Source organism: Melospiza melodia, chromosome Z, assembly GCF_035770615.1.
Source record: "Melospiza melodia melodia isolate bMelMel2 chromosome Z, bMelMel2.pri, whole genome shotgun sequence".
In the NCBI taxonomy this organism is placed as follows: domain Eukaryota; kingdom Metazoa; phylum Chordata; class Aves; order Passeriformes; family Passerellidae; genus Melospiza; species Melospiza melodia.
Genome location: NC_086226.1, coordinates 20,666,227 through 20,694,102, shown reverse-complemented (window position 1 = coordinate 20,694,102; position 27,876 = coordinate 20,666,227). Strand labels below are relative to the sequence as shown.

Genomic DNA, 27,876 nt, shown 5'->3' with positions numbered 1-27,876 from the left:
TCTTGTTTTTATAGTTAAGAAATGTCAAATATTGATACCACAAAATTTTAATCCAAAACAAAACTTCAGGTGAAGAGAAAAGCTGTCAGGCTGTCTGTATGGGTCTAGCTTCTGTTGTATTATCATGTAAAATGAATGTTTTCCTACAGTACAGAAGTAAAATGCTGATCAGAATTCTGATGCATTTTTGCAGCTCATTCAAATCAGAAATCAGCTGCTGGTTATCCAGACTACTATTGTAAGTGGCAGGGTCTACCTTATTCTGAATGTAGCTGGGAAGATGGAGCTCTCATTGCCAAAAAATTTCAGGCACGCATTGATGAATACTTCAGCAGAAATCAATCCAAGACCACTCCCTTTAAAGATTGCAAGGTGAGTAGGTAACTTGCAATAGATTTATAATCAGCTGTACCAGGTCTGACTAGGATAGGGCTAATTTTCTTCATAGCAGGCTCTGCAGTCTGTGGTTTATTTTTGTGACCTAAATGGTTTTGGTAACACATATTGGCTGTTACTGAACAGTGCTTGCGCAGTGCCTTCTCTGTATCCTGTGTACTCGTTCCCCACTATTGAGAAGGTTAGGAGGGAGCACACCAGTAGCAGCTGAACCACCTGCTGACCAAAGAGGTGCTTGTTGCCGTTTAATGTCTTACTCAGCAATAAATTAGTGGGCTGAGCAGGGGCTGCCTGTTGCCTGGAAATTTGTTGGTCATCAGTCTGCTGGTGAATTGATGTGTGACTCATTGTGTCCCTTGTGGGATTTTTTTTTTCTATATGTTTTTTGTTTTGATTGGTTGGGTGTTTTTCCTTCATCCAGTAGACTCCTTATTTTGACCCACAATTTTTTTCCCACTTTTTACCTTTTCATTTCTCTCTCTTATCCCTCTAGGGTGGTAAGTGAGTAAGCAGTTGGGTAGCAGCTTGGCTCCTGGCCAAGTTCAAGCTACCACATCAGTTGCAATAGTAAAAATGAGATTTTTTTTTTTTTTAATCTACATATCAAATACACATTGTGAGTTTTTTGAAAGTTTTTTCAGAATGCCAATAATGTTGTATAGTAGGATGTCTGGACAGTAGCACTACTGAGAATAGGTTTTGTAGATGCCAGTCCTCTGCATTTTTACTAGCATTCAGAAATGGATTTGTTTAGTATTGCAGTTTATTTTAAAAGGAAACTTTGAGTGAGTTAATGTCATTCATGTTGTGACATTTAGGTTGGCAATCAAACTAGTTTCAATTTGCCAATTACTTGGTGTTTTTTTATGGCCTGGCTTACACTGATAGATAAAAACTAGAGTTGATGAGTTAGTAAATACCTCCTGTTACTTTTTCTTTAGGAAGATCTTTTGGTAATTTCAGTTGCAGTTCAATCATTGACCGATGATCAATTTGCTTTTCACAGGTTCTAAAACAAAGGCCACGATTTGTTGCACTAAAAAAACAACCATCTTACATTGGAGGACACGAAAGTTTAGAGTTAAGAGATTATCAGTTAAATGGGTTGAATTGGCTTGCTCACTCATGGTGCAAGTAAGGACTCTCAATTTTGTTTGTAAATTGCAAGCATTTGTAACATATTGAAATGGTTTTTTCTGTTGGGTGGGTTTTTTTTAAAGTTGGAAACTTTCATACTGTAAGCTCAAAACAGAGATCTGAAGGGACTGGTTTTGCTCTAAGTAGTACCAAAATTACAATTTTATGGTTGTTCTCAACAAAAAGCAGCTAAGATGTGTCATTGCTTTGCTTTTAGTTTCAATGGAATAAGTAATATTTTTAAAACAACCAACAGACCTAAACCAGTAATATTAGAAAAGCCGAACAAACATTTATAGAATGTCAATATTACTGTTAAAATTTAAAAATTAGACTCAGGAGAACTACTTAAAACCTTTTTGTTAATTCGGGGGGTAGGAGCAGTTGGAAATCTTGTGATGGAAAAACAATGTAAATAAATGTCTTCAAAATGTGTAGTAGTAAAATCTTGAAAACTCTTATGATTGGATTTTATATTCAAAAGATAATGATTTCTTTTAATCCAAACCTTCCCAATCTCCACACACCCCCTAAATAGTTTTGTTTCCTTTTTTTTCTTCTTTTTTTTTAGAGGGAATAGCTGTATTCTCGCAGATGAAATGGGTCTAGGTAAAACAATACAAACAATTTCTTTTCTGAACTACCTGTTTCATGAACATCAATTGTATGGGCCTTTCTTGTTGGTTGTGCCACTTTCTACCTTGACGTCTTGGCAAAGAGAGATTCAAACCTGGGCTCCTCAGATGAATGCTGTAGTTTACTTAGGAGATATAACTAGTAGAAATATGGTGAGTATTTCTCCTTGTCATTGGAAAGTCTTGTTCATAAACAAGACATACTTAATATTTTTATCATCTGCATATCTCAGATTTTTTGGTTGGGACTGAGGAAATATTTGCTGAAGCCCTATGTCTTTAAAATGTGAATTGAAGACTTGGATTTTGATCTCATGTAAATGTGTGTGAGAAGTTTCCTTTCTACTTAATAGTGGACAGAATTAAGAATTTTGCATTTGAAAACCAGTTATCTTCTCTCATGTGATTGTTTAGGTGGATATAGTGAATATAAGTATATAAGAAAGCCAGTCATGATCTTACTTTCCTGAAAGGTTGTTGGTTTGTTAATGTTATTAATCTTACCTGTTAAAGAGTCCTTGTCTGTTATAAAATGTGTACGTGTGTGTGTATAGCATGCATATGCGTGTGTACATATTTATGTATAAAATGTATATATGTTCATATATATATTTATATGTTATATACATATTAATATTATATATATGTGTGTCGTCCTTCTGTTCCATTATCATATTGTTTTATGCTAGTAAATATCTACATTGTTGCAGTTGATTCCAGTCAGCAAGACCTTTTTTCTGCAGCTTATAGTTTACTTGTTTCTTTTTGTAGATAAGAACTCATGAATGGATGCATCCGCAGACCAAACGATTGAAATTTAACATACTCTTAACAACATATGAAATTTTGCTAAAGGATAAGGTAATTGCCCTTCTTTGGGGAGGTAAAAATAATTTCCCCAGTATAGAATAATTCTGCTTAGACTTGCACATATTTGATTTATGTCCCATTAAATTCATGGAGAGTCTGATAGTTGTGCTACAACAGTGTGTAGTTTGGGGTTTTGGTTTTTGTTTCTTGGGAGTCTTTTCTTATTTTAAGCACTTCTGGATTTTACATACATGTGGTCAGGCTTTCAGCCTTTTCCCATTTTATGAGGTGGGTAACACTTAATTTTCTTCAGTTTGCTTGAGAATCTCATTGCTGTAATGATCTCCTCTGAGCTTCTTGCTCTGCTTCTTTGCAGACCACCATCAAGGAACTGAAGCAAAACCTAACAGAACCTTAATCCCAAATTTGATGCAAAACTAGGAAATCCCAAATTATTTTTCTGTGATATTCTTGCATATGTATGTGCACATGTATTAATACTGTCTCTGAAGTGATAGCGCGCGGAGTTATTGTTAATACCTCTAACAGTATGTGGAAGTTGATACAATTATTCAAGAAGCACTTGACTTTGTTTACTTCAGTGTTTGTATGGGAAGAAAACAATAATGATTTTTTTCCTGCCATGTAAAAAAATGTGGGTCAGAGTTCTGGGCATTTTTTTTAAATAAGAAATTGAATTTATGTTTTCTTAGGATGACTACACAGCTTTTCATTGAACCTGAAAATGTAAAAGCCATAATTATTACTAAAAACATATAGCTGTTATTTTATTGAAATAAACCAAGAAGTGATCAGTTTGAGAGCTTGTTTATATTATGTGGAAAATAATGTAATTTGTTGATTTCAATAATGTTTTCCCCCATCTCCATTTCCTTTTCAAGTCATTCCTTGGTGGTCTGAATTGGGCATTTATAGGAGTTGATGAAGCTCATCGTTTAAAAAATGATGACTCTCTTCTGTACAAAACTTTAATAGACTTTAAGTCTAACCATCGTCTTCTTATTACTGGAACACCTCTGCAAAACTCTCTCAAAGAACTTTGGTCTTTACTCCACTTCATCATGCCAGAAAAGTAAGAAAGATTTTTTGTGTTAAGTTTTTTGTTGTGAAGTAGTGTAGTGATGTGAGAATCGGTAGAAATAGAGAATTGTACTGAAAGATAGCTTAAATATTCTACAGAAAGTATCTTTTGATGCTGCTTTAGGTAAGTAATGCTGGTAGCAGATGTCACCTTTTCCCATTTTAGCAGTGTGCAAAAATGATGGATTGATGTATGGATCAGAACCTGGGGAAAAGGCTTCATCTTCACCTAAAAGAAAAACCATATAGATTTGCTCTGGGGGAAGAAGAGTGAAATTTTTCATATGTTAATACTATTGATGAAAACAAATTTGTGTCAAGATGCCACATATACTGTAATTCAATCAGATAGCTGGTTTTCCCATGTGTTTTGAATACAGTAAACTTATTGCATTGACCTGACTGTGTACTGACTTGTTTAAACCTAAGGTAAACTAGAGGTCGTGTGTGAAAGTGCATGTTCCTGTTAGACGTCTTGTAAATCCCAAGCACCATCGCTCTGTTTAAGCTGAGCTATGGATTATACAGAACAGTACAAGCAAAGCCACTGAGGTTGGGTAGCCATTATTCGTTTGATCATAAACTCCATTCTCCAAGTCTATTAGTACCGACAATAGCTACACATTAGTTAGACCATACAAGCTGCAAGACATATTTTAAGTCTATTCTTATTCTCTTGCACATCCTCTGGACATGGAGCTGGTTTTTTATGCTGTCTTGATAAAATATAATAATGGACCTTTCTGCAACCATCTAGACAAGTGTCCTTGCAGAGAAACATTGCATTTCCATTGAGGAATCAGAGGTTTTAATTCTGTAGACATTTTTTGAAAATTCCATTCTTCTATTTACAGGCACAGTATCTGGGATTTCTTGGGAGATGAAAATTCAGAAATGGGATGAAACAGAAAGGAGTGGGGAAGAAATCTGAATGTATAAGTGTTCTTGTGGTATATGATCTGTGTCTGTGTTACCTTTATTCCTGAATTTTGCTTCATCAGGGTGTTTTTTATGTTGAAGGTTTTCTTCATGGGAAGATTTTGAAGAGGAGCATGGCAAAGGGAGAGAATGTGGTTATGCAAGTCTTCACAAAGAACTTGAACCATTTCTGCTGAGAAGAGTTAAAAAAGATGTAGAAAAGTCCTTACCTGCTAAAGTTGAGCAAATTCTGAGGATGGAAATGAGTGCATTGCAGAAGCAATACTACAAGTATGTACCCCCTCTTTGCGTATTCTGCTGTTTCAGTGATTATGTCTATGTACAATTTACTGAATTACAGTGATTTGTATACTGTATGGAAGTTGGGGCTTTGGTAGAGTTTCACAGCAATAAAATCCTGTGAACAACGGCTCAGGAATTGCATTGGTCTAATGTCTATTTATGTAGTTTCTTTTATTCAGCATATTAATATACTCTTTTGGGAGATGCTTTTAATTTATAGCTTGTTCATATTTTGACAGCTACATCTGTTTTACTTCCACATACGGTTAGAAGTTACTAATATTGTACATTTTATTTCATAGGTGGATTTTAACCAGGAATTATAAAGCCCTTAGCAAAGGTTCAAAAGGCAGTACCTCAGGCTTTTTGAACATCATGATGGAACTCAAGAAGTGTTGCAACCATTGCTACCTCATTAAACCACCAGATGATAATGAATTCTATAATAAACAGGAGGCCTTACAGGTAGTGTCACTTTTTAATTAAAAAAAGAAAAAGAGAGATTTTACATCTGTAGTTTTCACAGAATTTTATAGTTTCTTGGCAGCTCATTACTTCTTATTGAAGTGTATTAAGAAAAAACAGGTTTTCCATTAAATGTGCATCTTGTGTTTTTACATTGGAGTTTTTTTTATTCTTAATTGAAATTGAATAATTGAAAGAGAATTGAGTAAATAAATATGCCCAGATTTAATTACATACTATTGAATGGATATTTTAAATTGTAAAATTCTTCAGGAATATAATAAATTTTATTTTTCTTCCCACAGTAACAGAAAGAAAAACAAACCTCAGATGGATGTCCAACATACCCCAGTGTGTATTAGTATTGAGATTAATTTATTTTGCAATGTGTGTTTCTTGCTTTTTGTAGCATTTAATACGTAGCAGTGGGAAGCTAATCCTTCTTGACAAGCTACTGATTCGTCTGCGAGAACGAGGCAACAGAGTCCTGATTTTTTCACAGATGGTAAGGATGCTGGACATCCTGGCAGAATATCTGAAATATCGTCAGTTTCCATTTCAGGTAAGAAACTTGCTAATAGTAGCAGCTAAGAAGCTTTGATCTTGAATATTAATTTTTTTTTTCTTTACTGTGAGGGTGTCAAAGCACTGGAAGAGGTTTTCCAGAGGTTATGAAATTTGTTGAGGTACAAAAGCTACTTGGACATGACCTCGGGCTGCATGCTTTAGCTGTCCCTGCCCCAGTAGGGGATTTAGACAAGATGACTCTCAGCAGTCCCCTTGAGCTTTGTTTGTGGTTATGTAGCCTTTAGCCCTTTGATTTAAAAAAAAAAAGGATGAAAATATCTTCTTTTTCCAGGAGGGGACTGGCTCTATGATGGATGTTATTTTGAAGTGAAACAGATGAATTAAAAATGATGTGAGCTGTTTATTTACTTTTTTCCCCTTCATGTAATAGTTTGGCAGCTGGCAATTGAAATTGTTCTGATGTTGAGTACAATATAAAATTACTTTTTAACTGTAGTTCTCAATCTCTCTAGAGACTTGATGGATCAATAAAAGGGGAATTGAGGAAACAAGCACTGGATCATTTTAATGCAGAAGGATCAGAGGTAAAGGTTTTTTTTCCCTGGGGAGTCTGTCTTATTTTTTCCCAAGTACCAAAAGACATTGCACAAAAAAGAAGAGAAGAAAAAAGTCAGGAATATATCAATAAGGTTGGAAATTCATTGCTACTGCCTAGAGTATAAGGTTTATGTAATATTTTTTTAAGATGTTAAGTAGATAACACATAAATTAGGAAAGTGGTAGCTGATTGCTCTATAAATGCTGCAAAATTTTAACTCCAGCTTTGTTCCTCTGTAGGAATTAGTAATATTTACAAAAGTACTGAACTTAAGCAGTTAGTATTCGAAAGTCCTTCGGCAATGGGTACAACTAACTTCATATATCCTTGCACAAACAATCATATTTTACTTGTTTCAAATACGATTCCCGTTGTCTTCATTTGTTGACACCTGTTACATGCCATGGAAGAAATAGTAAAGTACTGATTTCTAGCAATTATTTGTAAGCAACCTGTGAGTACGTAGGCATCTGTCACAATTCTTTAGATTCTGAACTGGAATATTTGTACCTTATTTAGCACTCCTATTAGGCATGTCATTCCATACTGTTGGATTGGTTTAAATCTTTTGTCCTACACTCTCAGATTTGAGGGAGAGGAGGTTGGTTGGTCATTGATTTTGGTTTAGTTTAATTTGTATATGAAGACAGCATTTTTTAGTTGCTGCTGAGCTTGTTTCTGCTTTGTATAGTGAGAAGGACCAAATTCTGTGTTAAATACAAAAGCTAACTCTCTTTCAAATTTCTTTCATAGACATTGTTGACATTTTCTGAAATCTTAGCAGTAACACTGTATATTTTTTGAGATGAAGAAGAATTTATGCATTTCTAAAATTGATGCAAACTCTGCGTTTGCGCAGCAAGAAGAAAAATGCTCTCAGTTTTATTTTTTATTTCCTAAAATTTCATAATATTTTTGGGTGGATTTTGTAGAGTTTTTGTGTTACTGAGCTACAGGCTACCTGAAAATCTTTAACACAATTCTCAGGACTCTTTCTTTATTGTAATGGTTGCTGTTTCCTGTAACTGTACTGAAAATTTGGTTTGGTTGGAGTTTTTTAACCTGCTTTACCTTAGCTTGGATTTCATATCTTGTTTTTTGCATGTCTCAATATCCTTCTACAGGATCATCCTTCTCAATAAGTTTATATTGCCTACAGGGTTTTTTCTCCTTGCTGCTTACCATTTTCATATTGTTCGTGAATATGCTGAACAGCATTGAACTTCAAAGAAGGTTTTTGCTTCTATCTCTTAATCAGTTATGTGTAGGCTCAAGTGCTTTCCCTGCTCTGACATGACTGTTAAGTCTTCCAGGGCTTGGGGCAGGGAGGGTGGGAGAGGGTTTTTGTAGCACTAAAGGCTTTGACAGTAAGATTTGGTGATTTTTTGGCCAGTCTGGTTTTGTTGGGATGTCTTGGTCAGTGATCGTCATCTAGGACACTGCTTCCTTTAAACTGACTTGAGAAGTCAGTAACTTTATGAAAGAAATTGGTAATCAGTGTTTGCTTTACATTTAAAGATGCTTTAAGCATAGAACAATTATGGATTTGGTAGCACCACATACGGCATAAAGTATATACTCCTTTAGGAATATTACTAGTATTGTATATAAAACTATTTCCTACCTTATGATTTCAGGACTTCTGCTTTTTACTGTCTACCAGAGCTGGAGGATTAGGTATCAACTTGGCATCTGCTGATACAGTGGTTATATTTGATTCTGACTGGAATCCACAGAACGATCTGCAAGCACAGGCTAGAGCACATAGAATTGGACAGAAGAAACAGGTAAACACACTCAGTTTAAGCTCCAGACCTGAAAGACAGTTCTGTACATTAGCTGTCCACCCTCTGTCTGCATCATTCAGTCCTCATGTATTTTTGAGAATAACTAATACTTTCTGCATATCTCCAGAAATGTTAGTAATGCTAATTTCTTTTTTCCTAAGTCTCCATACAGGAAGAAATAATATGGCAGCTGTGGTATTTGGGTGGGAGAGGGAGAAGAGTTGTCAACTTGTCTGTCTTATGTTCATTGGTATGATGTCATTTTACAAAATAACTGCTACATCAGGCACATCCCCAATGCTTAAATATTCGAGTTCTCAAGATGATTCTTTCCTTCTTACTAAAGACATACAGTAACAGTTAGAAATATGACATTATTGCCTCTGGCAAAGCTTGTGCCAAGTCACTGAAGTTTATAAAGAAAGGTCTACGATGACTTAATATAAAACATTTCTGTAAAGACTGTGATAATGTGATTAAATTAGTATTTCATATTTTGAACCCATTAAAAAGTTCAGAAATCATGTAATGAAGACTGAGATTGCTGCTTTTAAATTTTTTTATTTTTTAAATACACATAGGTTAATATTTATCGACTAGTCACAAAAGGATCAGTAGAAGAAGATATTCTTGAACGAGCCAAGAAAAAGATGGTGTTAGATCATTTAGTAATTCAGAGAATGGACACTACAGGGAAAACTGTGTTACATACAGGCTCTACTCCTTCAAGGTACCTTTATGTTTGTTTCTCTACGAACTTACCTTAAGAATATTTCAGTTGTAAATGAAAGGCAAAACAGAAGATGCGAGGTCTTTGTAGATTTTTATTTGCATAATAAATGCATATTGCAAATATACTAAGAGTTTATATTTAACAGTAAGAAGAATGCTTAATTGACTCATGATTATAGAAAACTGCAAGTTTATAAGTTAAAATGTTTTTCCTAAAACATCATTTATTTCAGCTCAACACCTTTTAATAAGGAGGAGTTGTCGGCAATTTTAAAGTTTGGTGCTGAGGAACTTTTTAAAGAACCTGAAGGGGAAGAACAGGAGCCTCAAGTAAGTAGTGCTTCTGGACTAGGTAGATAAATCAGCCCAAAATATGTATGAATTATGTAATTGTAAAGAGAAACTTCTTTCTTTTACCCTCAGGAAATGGATATAGATGAAATATTGAAGAGGGCTGAAACTCGGGAAAATGAGCCAGGTCCATTAACTGTAGGAGATGAGTTGCTTTCGCAGTTCAAGGTATGGCTCTGTTCCCTCCTTCCTGCCATAATTATACTTTCCTTTTTAAACAGTATTATTTCTCTTCTATGTATCTAACTCTTGATTATTCCGAAATAGATGCCTCAATAAGTCAACTGTGTATCACTTCTTAGTAAAATGGTTTTTTGCCTCTACATGATATCTTACCGTCATTATAAACAATAGAAATATATTATGTATTTTGTATTTATGAATGTGTTAATGCTTAGAATTTAAGGTAGTGTTTATTTACTGTCTTTGTTATTAAGCAGCTATAGTATCAATAAATGCAATGTGTTTTTTGTGTTTCTTAACTGATAATTTCTCCAGGTTGCCTTTAGCCCCAAAGTAAACTTGGAATATCAAGTATTTTTAAGTGTTATGAGTTAAACATATTATGTGTGCAAGAAAAAAAAATGCAGACCATGATATGTTTGTTTGGTTCAGGAGATTATTAAATAGCTCTCCTGCTAATCACTCATATAAAATATAAAAATATAAATAAACCATATTTTTATATCAGCATTGTATTAATGTTTGATTAGTTTAATTTCAGATTAAATCAGGCATTTAAATGTTGTTAGCCCTATTTTGAAGGTAGTTAAACCACAGTCATACAGGTGTGAGTGGTGTGATTCTCCTTGTGTCTCTTCTTAGCCCATGCTGAAAGGAATCTATCTTCCCTAAATGATTAAAAGTACTTTCATTAGAGTCTGTTTCATGAAACATTTTGAATTTATAAATTTAATATATATCTTATAAAACAACAGCATATATATAGATAAAATACGTGTTATGTGTATAAATGCATAAAATATGGAATCTGTAACCTTGTTTTCCTTAAATAGTAATTGATCAGATTTTTTTAAATTGTGTCATGTATTGACTTGATAAGAATATATATATTTTGATGTTACAAGGTGGCCAACTTCTCCAATATGGATGAAGATGATATTGAGTTGGAGCCAGAAAGAAATTCAAGAAATTGGGAAGAAATAATTCCGGAGGTCCAGAGGCGAAGAATAGAAGAGGAGGAAAGACAAAAAGAACTTGAAGAAATATACATGCTTCCAAGAATGAGAAACTGTGCAAAACAGGTATCTCTTGGTTTTGACTGAATTATAGTTCTGTGTTGCTTTTGGTGTAGTTTGTTGCTTTTGGGGTTTGGGGTTTTTTCTTTTTCTGAACACTTTTTTTTGACAGAGCAGGTAAAACTTGCTTATATTTGTTACTTACATAGCTTGCTCTGGAATTCCAGATTAGCTTCAATGGCAGCGAAGGAAGACGCAATAGGAGTAGAAGATACTCTGGATCTGATAGTGACTCCATCTCAGAAAGAAAAAGGCCAAAAAAACGTGGAAGACCACGAACTATTCCTCGAGAAAATATTAAAGGATTTAGTGATGCAGAGATAAGGCGGTAAGATATGGGAGGACATGCATATTTAAAGGAACAAGAAATTACGATTATTTTTATTAATAATAATATTATTATCAGTCTGGAAACTATAGCTGGTAATCTGTTTTTCCTGAAGTTTTTTTTTATTCTAGACATTTATTGTTTTTACCTTGTGGTGCTGACATAGTGAACTGTTATAGTAAGAATCTGAACCCATTTTAATGAGGTGTAAAATTAGGTTTTAAATATATGTATGATTGGTTTAAATTTTTTAGTTCCTGCAGCCTATGAAGACAGTAATTTCACTGAATAATTACTGACAGTGATTTTACAAGGGGTGCTTTCCTTTAAAAATTAACAAGCAAAATAATCTGGTTTCCACCAATTTATCTAAAACTTGCAGTGTTCAAAGACTGTGTTACATCTCTTTGGTGACAAATGAAACAATTTGATTTGATTTTGTTTTCATTTTAAACTTCTTGGCACTATAATTGAATTGTTACATCCTGCATTTTTAAAACTAAGAAAATATAAAATCCTATTTGAAACTCGTATTATCATTGATCCCTTCTGTACATGCTAAATATTTGCTGAAGTATTGTTTTGGTAGGAGGAGGAGGAATTCTTTTTGTTAACATTTTTGGGTTTGTGAAATGCTACTTTGCTTCTGAAATTTTTCCCTAAATTGCTGTAAAGTCTTCAGAGTATTTGTTTTAGAGGAATAACTTCAAAGATCCTTTTTTGCTTTCTATCTCATCTAACAGTGAGGCAAATTGGGACTTTTTTAAGGCTATTCTTGTGCATGAACAAGCAATTGTTGAAGAAGTTTTCTTTCTTCTTCTTCTTTTTTTTTAAATTTTTAAAAAATTCTTTCTATTAAATTTCCTTTCTCCTCCAAATATCTCCAGTTTTTTTCCATTGCTTATATATTTGAACAGAGAGTATCTTTCATGTCAATTTCCTAAATCTTCCAGTTACCTGTTGGAATTATTGCTCTTTTTAATAACCATACATAACATGATGTCTGAAATCTTCATTCACTGTAAATCCACATTCAGTTTTCATTTTTAGATACGTACAGCTGCGGAATCCTCAGTCTTGTGAAATTAATAAAGTGATTTCTGAAATAAATTATATCTTCTATTGTTTTATTTGTATCAATTCTTAAACCCATAGAACTGATTTTATCTGAATATATGAGGCTGCTCTAATTTTTTTCCCTCTATTGTCCACATAGCGTTATACTAAGATTAACAATTGTATCAATGCAACTTTAAAACAAATGTTATTTGTTAAGTGTGTATTTAAATGGTAACATTATTTTCTGTTACTAGGTTTATCAAGAGTTACAAGAAATTTGGTGGCCCTCTTGAGAGGTAAAGTTGTTTGATTATTATTTGTGCGGCAGCTTGGAATCTATTTTTTTATATATATTAGAATGTACCATGAAACTTTTGGCAGTAGGGGAAATACATAATCTTGAATATAGAGTGACTTTAGTGTAATATCTTCCTTTTCTTCATGTATGGTATGTGTGCAGACAGCCACACAACAGACTTTGCCATTTGAAGGAGCACTTCCTTTATATGTATCTGCTGACTTCTTTACTCTTCATTGGTGATAATCATTCACTTTTCATGTTTGATAAGCCTGTTGTTAGTTTTGCATTTTACATATTGCCAATTGTCATTTTTGAGCTTCTTTCATTATTCCTATTTTAAGAAAAACTTCCCATCCTTAAAAATGTTAATCCTTACAAATATTTATAGTGCATATGATCATATGATACATATATGTGTGTATGATTTTATGATTCATTTTCTAAAGAAATGTGAAATAATTTAACACTAGGGTTACGGTTCTTTACAGTTCTTGTTTTATTGTCCTCATACCTCAGTAATGTAGAGGTTTTTTTCTTGGATCAAAATTGTAAACCAAACAGAAACCACAGCTGACTACTAACTTACGTGATCATATATTTTGTTTTCAAGTCTGAAGGAATCATTCACAACTGCCAAATTTTCAGACTTAGAAAAATTAGTCTTTTTTTTTTATTACAGGTTAGATGCTGTAGCTAGAGATGCTGAGCTAGTTGATAAATCAGAGACAGACCTCAGACGTTTGGGAGAGCTTGTACATAATGGATGCATTAAAGCCTTAAAGGACAGTTCATCTGGACAAGAAAGAGCAGGTACAATATTCAGGGGGCTTGAGAGGACAGTGAAAATTGACAAGAAAAATTAGTCACTCTTGCACTCTGATTATAACAGAAAACAGTTTTGTTGGGAAATACAAACAAAACTGTTAGGGTGCATACTGGATAATTTAAATAAACCCAGAGTTACAGTAAGGTGACTTTTTCCCCTTTCTGTGTGACTTACCACTGAAAAAGGAAATAGATTTTTGATTTGCTATAAAATTTGGATGTACTCCTGTTAAGTGGGGACTTTTCAATTCTGAAGCATTTAATTCAAGCATTTGGTCAAGAAAAGGTGATGAGATATAATTGTTTTCTGTACGTTTTTCTCATGTTATTTGTAAAGCTAAATATTTTAATAGCATTGTCATTTATTTTAAGGAGGTAGACTTGGGAAGGTTAAAGGCCCGACATTCCGAATCTCAGGAGTGCAAGTAAATGCAAAGTTAGTCATCTCTCATGAAGAAGAGTTGGCACCATTGCACAAATCCATTCCTTCAGATCCAGAAGAAAGAAAAAGGTACTGACTTTTGCATATTTTTAAGGGAGTAGTAATGCAGAAAACTTCTCAAGTTTTTTTTTTTTTGCAACTTTGATTCAAACATTTTGTTAAAAGCATTGTCCCTCTATTCCTCTGTTCCCTTGAAGAACTGGCAGCAGTAACCTGCTCCACAGCTGTACTTTGTTTTTTCTTCCTTTGCCACAGAAGCCAGTAAGAGCCTTAATTTGTCAATTGTATTCACTATGAACTGTGTTCAGTTACTAATAATAATTAGGACTGGAATTCAGGCTTGAGGAGGAGCTAAATGTGTCACCTCTGCTTGAGAGGAGTATCAAAGTGCAGCAGTAGTTGTTCCTACCCTCTAAACTTGCCACCTTGTGTATTGCAGTTCCTAAGCTATCCACTTCGTTAGAACACTTGGATGTTAATTTTTGCTTTTATTCGTGGCTAGCCGATCCTATCACAAAGCTCATGGCTACAGACAGATATCTGTTCTTCATATTTTAGTCTTAATAAGCTTTGAAACACATTCCAGTGCTGATTTCAATAACTGTGTTATAGAAATACTAAGAAAATATTATTATAAATATTTGGATTAATTTCTTAAATTTACCAGCATCTCAGCAGAGAAAATAAATCTAGTTGCATTACCTTCAGTATGTTCTCTTTCCCCTCACTAAGTTTCAGATGTAAAAATCATGTATTTTTCTTTCTAATACATTTCTTCTAGATATGTCATCCCATGCCACACTAAGGCTGCTCATTTTGATATAGACTGGGGTAAGGAAGATGACTCCAATTTGTTGATAGGCATCTATGAATATGGTTATGGCAGCTGGGAAATGATAAAAATGGATCCTGATCTCAGTTTGACACAGAAGGTATGTCGTCTACAATAGTTCATCAAGGACTGTTTGCTTAGGTATTGATGCTGCTAAGTAGTGTTACTGAAAGAACTTATTTTATGATACATGAAATTGCAAAAATGTACGTCAGTTGTACTTCATATGTAATTCATATCCTTCTCATAGTAGAGTACTAAATTTTGGGGTCTTGAGTATTTATTTTGAAGTATGCCTTCTTGCAGTCGGTGTGTGTTTTCATATTCTCACGTGGTTGGTTCTGTGTAATTTGATTTTTTTCAGTCTTTCTTTACTTCAGATGTTCTGGTTTTGTTTCTCCATCCCTGCTTAATCCCCCGGTTCTTCAGTTGAAGCTGCCTTCTACTCTCAATTGAGAGTAGCTATACTAGAATTAGTGCAGTAACTTCTTAGCAATAGTGAGCAGCAGATACTGAGGAAAAGCCTGGGGTGAAGTAAACTTTATGACAGTGACAACAACCTATAGCTTTGGGATTTGAGAAGACAGGTTTGTGTCCAAATTTGCTTAGTCATGATTCCTACACCTGATTTTCATTAATTTGTCTGGCTTTTGAAACCATGTATTTGTGTTCTTGGCAGCTTCATTTAGAAGATGAATAAGTCAGATGCTGGAGTTCTGTGACTGACTGGTACAGGTGGCTGTAATTTCTTAGATGAAACATCAGAGTGGAGATAGAAATATGAGGCTGGTTTCTTGAGCTGGTTTTAAACTCTGATGCAATTTCCAAGACTGCATTGGTCACTTGCATTGGTTTCATTGGAGAGAAATGAAAACTTACATGAAATTCTCCTTCACTTTAAACATTCTGATATATTTACTGAGTATAGTTGGAATGTGCTCCAGGCTACCATCTGAAGTTGGTAATCTGTACTTACAGCTGTGATGCTATCATTTTCTCCTCAGATTTTGCCTGATGATCCAGATAAGAAACCCCAGGCAAAGCAGTTACAGACCCGTGCAGACTACCTCATTAAATTACTGAATAAAGACCTTGCGAGGAAGGAAGCACAAAGGCTTGCTGGAGCAGTAAGTAAAATGTGGCATTCATTAATAAGGTAAAACAATATGCTGATTGGCATGTCACCTGATCCTTTTAATTTTTCAGTTCCACACTTTTTATTTGTGTAGTATTACTCTATTCCTAATTTTAGAACACAAGACAAACTCAGGATATTAATTGCAAGTTTCATATAGTATTAGTCTCTTACTATTTGTGTGTATTCTCTACTGTTGCACTAAGCTCTGTCTGCAGTCCTGAGTAAAGTGGTGGTCATAAGTGGCAATAAATAAAATAAAAGGAACTCTCTCTTTGATGTAAAACCAAATCTTACTTTGCAAATATAGTGCTAGGATGCCTGTCAGTTGACATGATTAAAGAGATCAATTTACATTCAGGGCAATTCAAAGAGAAGGAAAACAAGAACTAAGAAGAATAAGGTGCTAAAGGCTGCAAAATTAAAAGAAGAAATAAAAAGTGATTCTTCATCACAACCGTCAGAAAAATCTGATGAAGATGATGATGAGAATAACAAGGTGAGTATCTTTCACACAGTAAAGATACTTACCATACATTCAGTTCTTCCTGTTAGTATCAATTTGTATTTCATCTTCTGCTTGGTTTAATAAAATTAAAACACCTGAATGTCATTCTTTTCCCGTGGCCACTACAACTGATGTTGCATCAGTATAAGCACATGGAAGACTATCTATTTCAGTTTAATCATAAATAAATAAATAAGGAATTATGAGTTTTCCAAATAGTTATTAAAATATTATAGTCTAAATAACAGTGACATTGCTCAGTTTCAACTTTTTTTTTAAGCATTAGCCCTGTATTTGCAAGAATTGCAAATCACAGTTGTAAAACTAGTGGATGTTGCTCATGTGTTACTACTTCTGGTAATGATTCTTAAGGTAAAGACTTTTTTATTGAGGCTGAGAAAAATGTCACCAAGCTCCATTGGAATGCGCAGCATAAAAAATTGTATTTCAAGGCTTGCATATGAAAACTCATGTATACATCATGGCTCTCATTTTTCAGAAAAACTAACCTTGTTGGGTGTTTTTACTTCTGATTATTAATCTTGGTATTATGCTTTTGTTGTGTCTTTTTGTTCTTCATCACATAGCAAAATCACTAGACATAAAAATTTGGATAAAATTTAGGACCATGTCACAGCTGATTTGAAAGCAGTTGAATTAAGTAACTGCAATTCTATAATCCATAAAATACTGTACTTTGTTTAAAGCAAACACTTACAAGCTATTGTAATTGTCAGCTTGTTCTAAAAGAAAAACTGCTTATGGAATACATAGTTTAAATTAGCATTAGAAAAGCCATTATAAATCTATGAAAAAATAGTAATTTTTAATCACTCTTTCAGTGTAATCACTCTTTCTTTGTACTATAAAGAATAAAATGTGAAGCCAGCAATAAAAAAAAAAATCAATGTAGACTGCCCTGTGTTTATAGCTAGAATAATCTGCCTGGAATGTAAGACTAAGACCTGCAAATGTTACCACAGTTGCCCGTACATTAATGGGAACAACTGGACCCTAAAACTAAGCAAATTAATTGTTCAGACTACTTTAAAAAATGAGTGTTAGTCTTCATCTCCACTCAAAAGAAAAGACAGTGCCATCAGCTGATGGACTTAACTGTGTTTTGAGAAACTGCCTAGAATTCTGTCCTCTCTGTTAATAACAGGTACTCATCGCTTCAGTACTTTTGGGCACTGAATAACAATTCCATTTCTGAATACTGGACTGTATACTACAACCTTTCTAAACTACTGGCTTTAGCTACATAGATTCCATACTGTGTGCAGTATCTAAAACTTACCTATTTTACTGCTAGAATTAACAAAAAAGTTATCAAATCATTGGATTTTTGCTAGAAAGTAGTTCCCTGATACCTAAACACTAAAACTTAGCCCTGATTGAGCTCATAACTTCATACATGTTCTAAGTAACTGGTTCAGTTCAAGTACTAGACAGTCTTTCATCTGTTTTCATGCAACAGATAAGCAGTTTCTGTATGTGCCTCTCTGGTATGTTCAAATAAATTCAAACATGATAATGATTCTTCCATCTGTGTTATAATAATACTTTATTTATAGTATTTTTCTGTGTCTGAAAGGATATTAGTTTTTATCCTAGACCTTTTCAGTGAATATTATAAAGAGCAGTGAGGAATACTTTGTTCACCTCCAAACAGGTTAAATGGGCACATAACAGAGAGTCTGTAATTAAAGATTTTTTTAAAGCCTAGTGAAATTAACAGTTCTGGAAAAGAGAAAGTTGGGATTCTGTTACCTTCTCCTGTGAGTGTTTAATATGGGATTGGGACAGAGCTAATTAGATCAGAGGTCTTCTAACATCTCCCATCACTTGACTAGCTTGACTGACCAGGTCAGTTTTTCAAAACCATACTTCCTTTTAGATTTCAGGTTTTCAGTCTAACAGCCTTTAATGGGATCAAATTCAAATTTTATTCCAAGTTAACTGGATACAATTTCTCATGCCCACTGTCTCCACCAATCAGTACTTGTGCTTTGTCACATCAAGGAAGTGAGTGCATAGTGCTCATATTTCTTGACCAACTGCATTCAGTTCTATTTAGAGGTGATATGATAAATCTATGTCCAGAAATAAAAAAATTCACAGATAAAAAGTGTTTTAATCTATGCAAAACTTGTATAGATAGGAACCCAATTTGATGTGACATATATGCTTGCATATTGCAGGATGAGATTGTTTCAGTGAAACATCTGCATAAAAAATTTAAAGCAGAAAAAGAAAATGAAGAAAAGCCTGAGCCAGATACTGGTATAAAGAAGGAGGCTGAAGAAAAGAGAGAGACAAAAGAAAAGGAAAATAAGAGGGATTTGAAAAGGGACAAAAAAGAAAAAGAGGATAAGAAAGAATTAAAAGAAAAGGATATTAAAGAAAAGAGAGAAAACAAAGTAAAAGAATCCACACAGAAAGAAAAAGAAGTAAAGGAAGAGAAGGTAACTAGGTTTACTTATCTTACATAGTGCTAGAGAAGGCCACCAGGTTTTTGTAAATGATTTTGAGATGAAAAAATGTTGTGGATCTGATTAGTTGTCATTTCAGTAAAGTATTTTATGTTATTTGAAGCTTTACTTTTACTACCTGAAATCATTAGGGCAGGCATTTGAAATGGGGAAGTTCAGTGATACAGCTCTTAATTGGACTGAATGTATGCAAAAAATTTTATTTTTCCATTTCACAGAGAAAGTAAAATGTGCTGTAATTGAATGTCAGCATAGATTTTATTCTTATATATTTAGGAGAATGCAGTGATTATGGGTATTGTCATCTGTTATAACTGCAGAACCAAAATAAAATATAGTTAAATATTTTTGTATCTTGTTCTTAGGTAAATGAAATCAAATCCGAAAATAAGGAAAAAACTAAAAAAATTCCATTGCTGGATACTCCAGTTCATATTACTGCATCTAGTGAACCAGTTCCAATATCAGAAGAATCTGAAGAGCTAGATCAGAAAACTTTCAGTGTGGTAAGTCACCTTTTAATAAATTATTGTGTATACTTAATAGTCTAAATGAGGACAATTACTGATATTCTTGATACTGTTACTTGGCACAGTAACACAGGTGATCTTTTGCAATGTCTTGGATCAATGAATGTTATTGACAGTGTAGTAAAGTGATTTTTGACTCTGTTCTAGCAGTTTTATTTTGGATTTTTGTTGTGTATATGCAAGATAATAGAAAAACCCAACAGATTGTAGGATTAATAGGTTGAGAATATTAACTAAAGATTTATCCATGAGAATCATCTGTATATCTTGCTTCTTAAGAGCAGATGTGAATGAATGTTAATGGAAGTCATGGAGTCTTTGGCTTCACCATATAATATATGCTTTTCTTCTTTGTAAGATAGCAAGAAAAACTAGGATTCAGCACTTCTCTTCTGAAGTATTGCAAACTTTAGTTAGTAAACACAGGAAGAAACAGTGCTAAAGCACTTAGAAATATCTTGCTGAGGTAATGTCTCTGATACCAAAAGAATTCTGTTTAATCACTACTGCTTACAAGAATATAATTAACATTTGAGAAAAATGTATATGCACAATTTATATGAAGTTTTATAGGTTGGCTGAGGCCCGTGGAAAAGTATCAGTGAGCTACTTTCACAGCTGTGGTTGTTTTGTCATTCAGATTTCAACAGCTGTGTTTTTGCCAGCTAGGTCTGTTCGGTGTATTGTGGTACTGGCCATGAGAACACCAGTAGGATTCTTGTGATTATGGCAGTTACTGTCCATGGGTTTATTCTTAACTCACCTGTGATTTTCAGCATGGCCCTTGAGTGATTCAAGTGGATATGTCAGTGTGGCTAATGACAGAAAATAATTTGATTTCCATGTGCAGTTATATATTTCTGATCACTTCTCTATTTAAGAATTGCACTCTATAAGCTGTCTTTTAAAAAGCCACTTTAATCTGTGGCAAGTTTAATATGTAAACCAAATGCTTGATTCCTTAGTGGCATGAGATGGCAATGGAATGGCTTCCCCAGTTTTTCCGAGTTGTCCCTAGATGCTTACCTGGTAATGGTGATATTCTATTTCATTCTATTCCAGGTATTTGTTTGGTTTTTCTAGGTTTGGTAGCATATAGTGGGGAAGAACGGGGGAAGGAGATGATTGGTTTTTATCCTTATGCCATGGTCAGGTGCAGTCTAAACATACTAGTTGAGTGCACTTTCAAATGGAAATGTTCAGGCTTAACTGACAGTGACCTTGATGACAAGGAGGATATTCTTTTGGTCATGGGTACCATGCTATTGGAGTTTGATGTATGATTAAGCAAGTGTCTGCAATTTAAACCATGCCAACTGGATTTGTCTGGATTTATTATTAAAACACTGGATTCAGAATATGAAAATTCAAGAATGCATGACCTTTATCTGTGGCTAGTCTAAGCATTCCCTGTGGCTACATCTCAAGTGCTGTGTTCAGTTCTGGGCCCATCAGTTCAAAAAGGACATTTTGATGCGGAAGCCAGTCTAGAGAAGGGAATGGAGCTGGGGAAGGGTCTGGAGCACAAGTCTTATGAGGAGTGGCTGAGAGAGCTGGAGTTTTTTAGCCCAAAGGAGAATCAGGGGAGACTTTACCACACCCTACAGCTGCCTGATTGCAGGTTGTAGCCAGGTGAGGATTAGGTCTTTTCCCAGGGAACCAGTGACAGGACAAGGAGAAACGGCCACAAGCTACTTCAGGGAAGGTTTATGTTGGATGTAAGGAAAGATTTCTTCAGTGAAAGAGTGGTTGAACAGTGAACAGTCTGCTCAAGGAGGAGATAGAATCAGTATGCCTGGAAGTGTTCAAAAGAACAATGATGTGGAACTTGATATAGTGCAGTTGGGATGGTTGTGTTCAGTCAGAGTTTGGATTTAATGATCTTGGAGGTTGTTTCCACCCTTTATGGTCCTATACCCAAACTAGCTTTCTTCTAGGTAGCTTAACTTCTGCTAATGTCTGCAAAGGAGTGAGGTTTGAAAAATGCTCAGAGAAGCAATTTTGACCCTTTGTTGAATGCCAAGTGTAATGGTGGCAGAAAGTATTTGTTTGAAATGTACTGAACACTCTCATATTTAATTTTGACATTGAGTTTGTATAGCTTTTTATGTGGTAAGTCTTGCCCTACATGATTATGCTCAGAGTTGTAATTGCAAAATACGGTTGTAGTAAGTCCTTTTCCTCACAAATCCTATATATTAAATTAGTGCTTTCTCATATCCTAGTAGTGTCCTACCCTTAAGGGGAAGACATCACCCTAGATTCCTGGAAGCTTGCAAGAAAAAGGAACTTCAAAAGTGAGCAGGTCTGCAAAAGCTTAGAAGGTTTTATTAGTAGATTACACACTTTGAATGAAAATCAGTATATTAGTCCCTGACCTGCCATATAAGCCCACAGCAGTGGGTTTTGAACAGAAAAAAGTGTGGCTTCACAGCTATCAGACTGCTGATGTTTGAGATATACACATTGGCACCTTCTACAGCTGGATACACGTATTTTATACAATCTGATGCTTTCATAGAGAAGTGAATTTCCAATTGGACTGATAATCTTCCAAAGGGAACATGTAAAACATTTTTTAGACCTCTGAGACAGCCTTGTGTTTCATTTGACTTCTAACAATCTTGTCTTCACCTGTGGTTATATATCACAGTAAAAGGTGAGTCATGCTTGAGAATTAATTTTTTTCTTTTGGATCGATACATTCCTTTTTTCCATTTTACAGTGCAAAGAAAGGATGAGACCTGTCAAGGCAGCATTGAAACAGCTTGATCGACCAGAGAAGGGCCTTTCTGAAAGAGAACAGCTGGAACATACTAGACAGTGTCTTATCAAAATTGGGGATCATATTACTGAGTGTCTAAAGGAGTACACAAGTCCCGAACAAATTAAACAGTGGAGAAAGTAAGTTATTTTCTTGGCTTTTACTTGAAAAAGGGAAGTCTGCAATTGGTTCCTTTGAGAAGAGCAGATTTTAGTTATTTCTCCTGTTTATTTTTCCCCTTTTCTTGTATCTTTCTGATGTTTTAAATAGGAGTCTATTAAAAGGTGATTATACATTGTTCTGACTTGTAATGGATTGACTTCAAGCATTGATGCAGAGCCCTGTATTTTGTCCAGAAGGTGGAGACATCTCTGTCTTTAACACTGACAGCAAATGCTAGGGACTGGTCACTGCCACTGTGTTCAGTGAAAACCATTCTTACCTTTAACGATCTGGTTTTTCAACTTCAGGTCATTTTGGTTTTTTAATAATTCATGTTGAAAATACAGTTCTAAAATTATGTTGAATGTATGATTCCAAGTTGTAGTATTCTTTCTTTTTTTTAATGTACTCTAAAATGAAATTGTGTATTATGTATTAACTATTACTTGATGACAAGTATTTATTATAATATACTCAGATGCACTTGAAAAGCGAGGAAAGAGTTTACATCTATATCAGATGACAATATAAAAAAAACTAAGAAAAAACTACTGGTCTTGTATTTCATTGATACATTCTTAATGCAATTTGACTTACTTTTGTCAGAATGTTCAGTTAATGTCTCTATGCTTGAAAATACATCTTCTGATTATATATATATATATATATATATATATATCAAATTCTTAAGTCTTGCATTTTCTTGAAGAATTCTGTTAGTGTAATTTGCTTCTGCTGATTTTACTTCCTTTACTTGAAAATAGTAAGGTGATCTGAGATACAAAAGCAAGATCCATGTCTTAGGTTTTGGTAGGTTTTTTTTTTATTATTTTAAATGGAAACTTGCAATAGAGCTGTTATTGAGAATAATGCTATGATGTTATGTGTAGATAAATTAAATTATTTTAGCTACATTTGATAAGAAGTATTGTAGTTTATATTAAGTTAGAATGGTCTCATTGACTGGCTGCATACTTAGTCAAACTTGTGGACAGAAATTATCATGTTTAAATAATCACAGTGAAGGAGAATCCTGCTGCTTTGTGAACCCCCACACTTCAAGTATTTCTGAACACTGTATTCTGTAGACTTTTCTAAGCATTCCACCTGCAAATTTCACTAAAAAAATAAGTATCTGTTAAAAAAACTTCACCTGTGATCATGGAAGAAAAAGCTTTCTTCAGAATTTTGGCATCTTGACAGCGAAAAACTGTCTTTGCTCTTCTTCAGTTCCTTCATGCACAGATTTGGCACAGATTTATTACCCTATGACTTCTGTTCTCTTTCACATCTCTTACTTGGTTTCCAAAAGCCTTGACTAGACTTTCAAAAGTCTGTGGAAAATTTCTCTTGCTGATGGTTTAATACAATAAGGTTTGTTGTGTCAAGTGTTTTATCCTGTAAGAAATTTCACATTTGAAAGAATTTTTACTTCCTTTAGGTACTTAAATTTTTAATTTACAGACTGGTAAATACTCACAATTCAAACAAATTTTTAGAAGATATATATATCAAATGATAGCTATGTTTTAAATAAGAATTTTACAAAAATCTAACAATTCTTATTAGTACTATTGTCCTTGCACTTCACACTCTGAAGTACTTACAATAAATATTAAAAAGTGAAAAATTTTTAAAGAGATCAGTCCTTCAAGTATTTAATTTACAACCGCATAACATTTCTTGTGCAATTTGGCAATATTGTGTAGCTTATATACCATTTCCAGTTTACTGAAGTACTGTTCAAATAATGTCAGTCAAATCCATGTTCTGCTACATAATAAAGGGCAAAGAAATTTAAAGAGGATTTACAACTTTTCTTTTTTTCTTTTTCCTCAGAAATTTGTGGATTTTTGTCTCTAAGTTTACAGAATTCGATGCCAGAAAGCTGCACAAACTGTATAAACATGCAATCAAAAAACGTCAAGAGTCTCAGGTAATATTTTTAAATAGTTTTGAAATATACAAATATATATTTTAATTTTTATAATTTTTATTAGATTTAGAGGATTATGAAGAACATGGAAATACACTTCAAGTTGCTATTTGTGTTTGCAGTATAATAGTCTCTTTTGATAGAGTATTTTTCTAATGTATTCAAATGAACTTTGGGATTTACTAATAAGTACATATATTAAATAAGTACATTTACCAGTGTAAAAAGTGTACTTGTCTTTTTTAGCAACACAGCGATCAGAATATTAGCGGTCATGTGAATACACATGTAATTAGAAATCCAGGTAAGAAACTTTCAAGTATATTATTGTGTTAAATACCTTAAGTATTCATGTTTATTTCATTTCACATGTCTTCTGGTTCTGTTTTCCACATGGTTAAGTACCACAGTAATAGACTAATTCGAAAACCTTCACTAATTTGCTCTTGAAATCCAGCAAAGTGCAGAGTGAAGCTGGTACTTACCAGGTTATTTGAGCATCCTTTAGAAAAAACTATTTTTGTGTTAAATTTTGGAGAGGGCAAGAGGTCTACTTAAAACCTGTAAACTTACCAGAAATTCTGAGACTGTAGCTGTCACAGTATCACTATGATGAAAGACTATAGTCTCATAGTCTGACTTGCTGTCACAGTTGTTAGTTACAGGGGCTGTCTTTTATTGTTGTCATTAACACTCATTTTTTTCCCCACATGTTTCCACACCTGCCTTTTTGTATGTAGTGCTTTATTTAATCTTGTGTTACTGAACTTCCAAGTATATTGTCATGGACTTAAAATCAACAATCACAAATTTTAGGAATACCACTGAAATTTTTTTGCTAACAAGGTGTTTCTTTAAACTATTACTCATACTAAGTCTATGCCTTCTTAGAGAGGAAGTTGCTGCCATTCTATCTAAAATTGCTCTACTGAAGGTACTCTACTCACTGCCCATTTGGACACTCAGCTTCATAGACTGGAGAGGTTGAGAAGTTCTATGCATCTACATTTCCAAGTCCTATGCATCTACATTCTATCTTGATTTCCTCTTAAATCTGAGATTTTTTTGTGTTCACTGGCATTATTGCATTTGATTTTCAGCTATTTAGGTCTTCTTCTTCTAAATTATGTCCATTTCATACTGGTTTACAGCTGACAGATAGAAGTGCTGTTTGAATTAGGTGAAGTAAAAATGTTATGGTATTTCCTTTTAACCTCTGCTTTATTAAACAGATGTGGAAAGATTGAAGGAGAATACAAACCATGATGACAGTAGCAGGGACAGCTATTCCTCTGATAGACATCTGTCACAATACCATGATCATCATAAGGACAGGCATCAGGGAGATGCTTACAAGAAAAATGATTCCAGGAAAAGGCCTTATTCAGCCTTCAGCAATGGAAAAGATCACAGAGACTGGGATCACTACAAACAAGACAGCAGGTGAGTTTCTTTAGCAATTTTGAAAGCTGGTCAGAATTCCCTTTGTGTTTTTGTAGTTATGCTTGTAGGAAGTGCCAAACAGTCTTTTCTGAGTAACACAAAATTGCAATAATGATCTTTCTCTAATGCAGTTCTGTCAATTTTACATAATTGTGGCTCTTGATGTGTTACCAGTAACTAATACAAATAAGTTCCTGTTTTTTAGGTACTACAGTGATAGTAAACATAGGAAGTTAGATGACTACAGGAGCAGAGACCACAGGTCAAGCCTGGAAGGGAGTCTAAAAGACAGCCGGGTTCATTTGGATCACCGTTCCCATTCAGACCACAGGATACATTCAGATCACCGTTCCTCTTCAGAGTACAGCCATCATAAATCTCCCAGAGATTATAGGTACCACTCAGACTGGCAAATGGACCATAGAGCTTCAGGTAGTGCCCCAAGGTCACCCCTGGATCAGAGATCTCCTTATGGTTCAAGATCTCCCCTCGGTCACAGATCTCCGTTTGAACATTCATCAGATCACAAAAGTACACCTGAACATACATGGAGTAGTCGGAAAACATAACAAAGACTGATCTTTTCTGGACCTTCTTTTAGCCATATACAGTAAATTAACACAGTAATTGCCTTACATGACTTGAAAGATACAGACGGGATATTCTATCAGTAGCAGTATTGTTACTTCTTTCCAGGATGCAAGGTCTATTATCCCAACAGAAGAAAAATATTTTTGTATTTAAAGTTTATGCTGCACTGTGCTGCAAATGCTGTGGCACTTTTTTTAAGAAATTGAAGATGTTTACTTTTACAGGGACCTCAACACTGCCCATTTCAGACTGGATCTTAGTATGACACTCTTCATGTCAAAGTGGTTTGAGGCTGATAATGTTTTAAGTTATGTTTGTAAATGAACTTTTAAACACTGACCTGTGCTCATATTTCAGGAGGGAATGGGGAGAATATTTTTTTTCTTAGTAAAGAATTCTCAAGGACTTTATTCACTTTCCAAAGCTACTTGTTTACATTGTACACTGCGACCACCTTGCCGCTTTTCATCACAAGCTTGAATATTTAAATTCTGTACCTATAACTGTAAAATAGTCAGGATTTCTCCTGTTTGTGATCAGTTACAATGCCTTTTTACAAAACAAACAAAAAAATAAAAATAAAAGCAAAACACAAAATAATGGCTGTAAATTGTTGTAAATTTATTAAATGAGCTTCCCCCCCACCCCCCAGGCTTTTTTTGACTGTTCCTTTCCTCAGCAACTCAGGACTTCTAGTCACAGTTATGAAACAAAATCAGTGTACGTACATGTTTCAATAAAAAACTTTGATGGAGTCACTGTTCAGAATGTAAAAATGGGGAAAGGAAACTTGCATTTAGTGCTCCATTTTTTTGATACTTTAGATACATGTTTTGTTTTGTGGTTTTTGGGGGTTTTTTGTTTGTTTTGGTTTGTTTGTTTTTGTTGGTTTTTTGTTGGGGTGGGTTTGTGGGAGTTTTTTTGGAGGGGGGGGTCTTTTTTCTGTATTAAGCTGTTGATGTTGTGATTGTTTGTAATGAAATGGTAAGAAATTTCTAGCTAAACTGTGCTCTGGAAAGCTTTCAGGTGCATTTGTTTTAAAGGAGGTGTGTCAAATACCTGAACAGTTCAGTATCCAAATCAATCAAAATTAATTGTAAATTCATATGTTCCCTCTTCAACGCGGGCAATAATGTCAAATGTGCTATGCAGGTAGTTAGTATTTTAGAAGATTTGAATTATGACTTTACTGACAGAATTGTTACAATGCACACCGATTGTACATAGATAACTTCTATCTGACAAATTAAATTTAAAGTAAAAGGACATGTGGGTCTTGTAGTTTTCTGCTGTGTTTTTCTATACTGCATTACTTTTCCCCAGATTTACTGAATTTTATTCCTGGTGATAAATAGAGAAGGTACCTAGCCTGGCATCAGGTAGCAGGAGCTGCATCTGCTGCTGCAGTTTTTCTCTGCTCCTCTATGTTTTCCCATATTTTGATCCTTCATGTATATGTCGTGGTGTCTGATCAGCATTCTGGTTTCTGAGAGTCTTTCACCAAA

General features: G+C 34.3%; 1 protein-coding gene across 4 annotated transcripts in view; it reads left to right on the top strand.

The window, feature by feature from the left end:
- CHD1 (chromodomain helicase DNA binding protein 1) overlaps window positions 1-27,637 on the top strand; it is a 54,831-nt gene extending 27,194 nt beyond the window's left edge. For 3 of the 4 annotated variants that reach the window (XM_063180855.1, XM_063180856.1, XM_063180857.1), the window contains exons 10-37: window positions 194-372; window positions 1,403-1,530; window positions 2,105-2,321; window positions 2,940-3,029; window positions 3,881-4,071; window positions 5,100-5,288; window positions 5,603-5,765; window positions 6,175-6,327; window positions 6,806-6,877; window positions 8,529-8,678; window positions 9,260-9,408; window positions 9,644-9,740; window positions 9,834-9,929; window positions 10,850-11,026; window positions 11,188-11,348; window positions 12,662-12,703; window positions 13,388-13,518; window positions 13,906-14,044; window positions 14,757-14,907; window positions 15,812-15,934; window positions 16,304-16,441; window positions 18,655-18,918; window positions 19,311-19,451; window positions 22,201-22,379; window positions 24,241-24,337; window positions 24,584-24,641; window positions 25,570-25,780; window positions 25,986-27,637. In XM_063180855.1, coding sequence (XP_063036925.1) covers window positions 194-372; window positions 1,403-1,530; window positions 2,105-2,321; window positions 2,940-3,029; window positions 3,881-4,071; window positions 5,100-5,288; window positions 5,603-5,765; window positions 6,175-6,327; window positions 6,806-6,877; window positions 8,529-8,678; window positions 9,260-9,408; window positions 9,644-9,740; window positions 9,834-9,929; window positions 10,850-11,026; window positions 11,188-11,348; window positions 12,662-12,703; window positions 13,388-13,518; window positions 13,906-14,044; window positions 14,757-14,907; window positions 15,812-15,934; window positions 16,304-16,441; window positions 18,655-18,918; window positions 19,311-19,451; window positions 22,201-22,379; window positions 24,241-24,337; window positions 24,584-24,641; window positions 25,570-25,780; window positions 25,986-26,349 — 4,250 coding nt within the window. In that variant the 3' untranslated portion in view covers window positions 26,350-27,637. The remainder of the gene's footprint in view (window positions 1-193; window positions 373-1,402; window positions 1,531-2,104; window positions 2,322-2,939; window positions 3,030-3,880; window positions 4,072-5,099; window positions 5,289-5,602; window positions 5,766-6,174; window positions 6,328-6,805; window positions 6,878-8,528; window positions 8,679-9,259; window positions 9,409-9,643; window positions 9,741-9,833; window positions 9,930-10,849; window positions 11,027-11,187; window positions 11,349-12,661; window positions 12,704-13,387; window positions 13,519-13,905; window positions 14,045-14,756; window positions 14,908-15,811; window positions 15,935-16,303; window positions 16,442-18,654; window positions 18,919-19,310; window positions 19,452-22,200; window positions 22,380-24,240; window positions 24,338-24,583; window positions 24,642-25,569; window positions 25,781-25,985) is intronic. The other variant, XM_063180858.1, reaches the window with a different exon arrangement.
- Window positions 27,638-27,876: the final 239 nt, after the last annotated feature.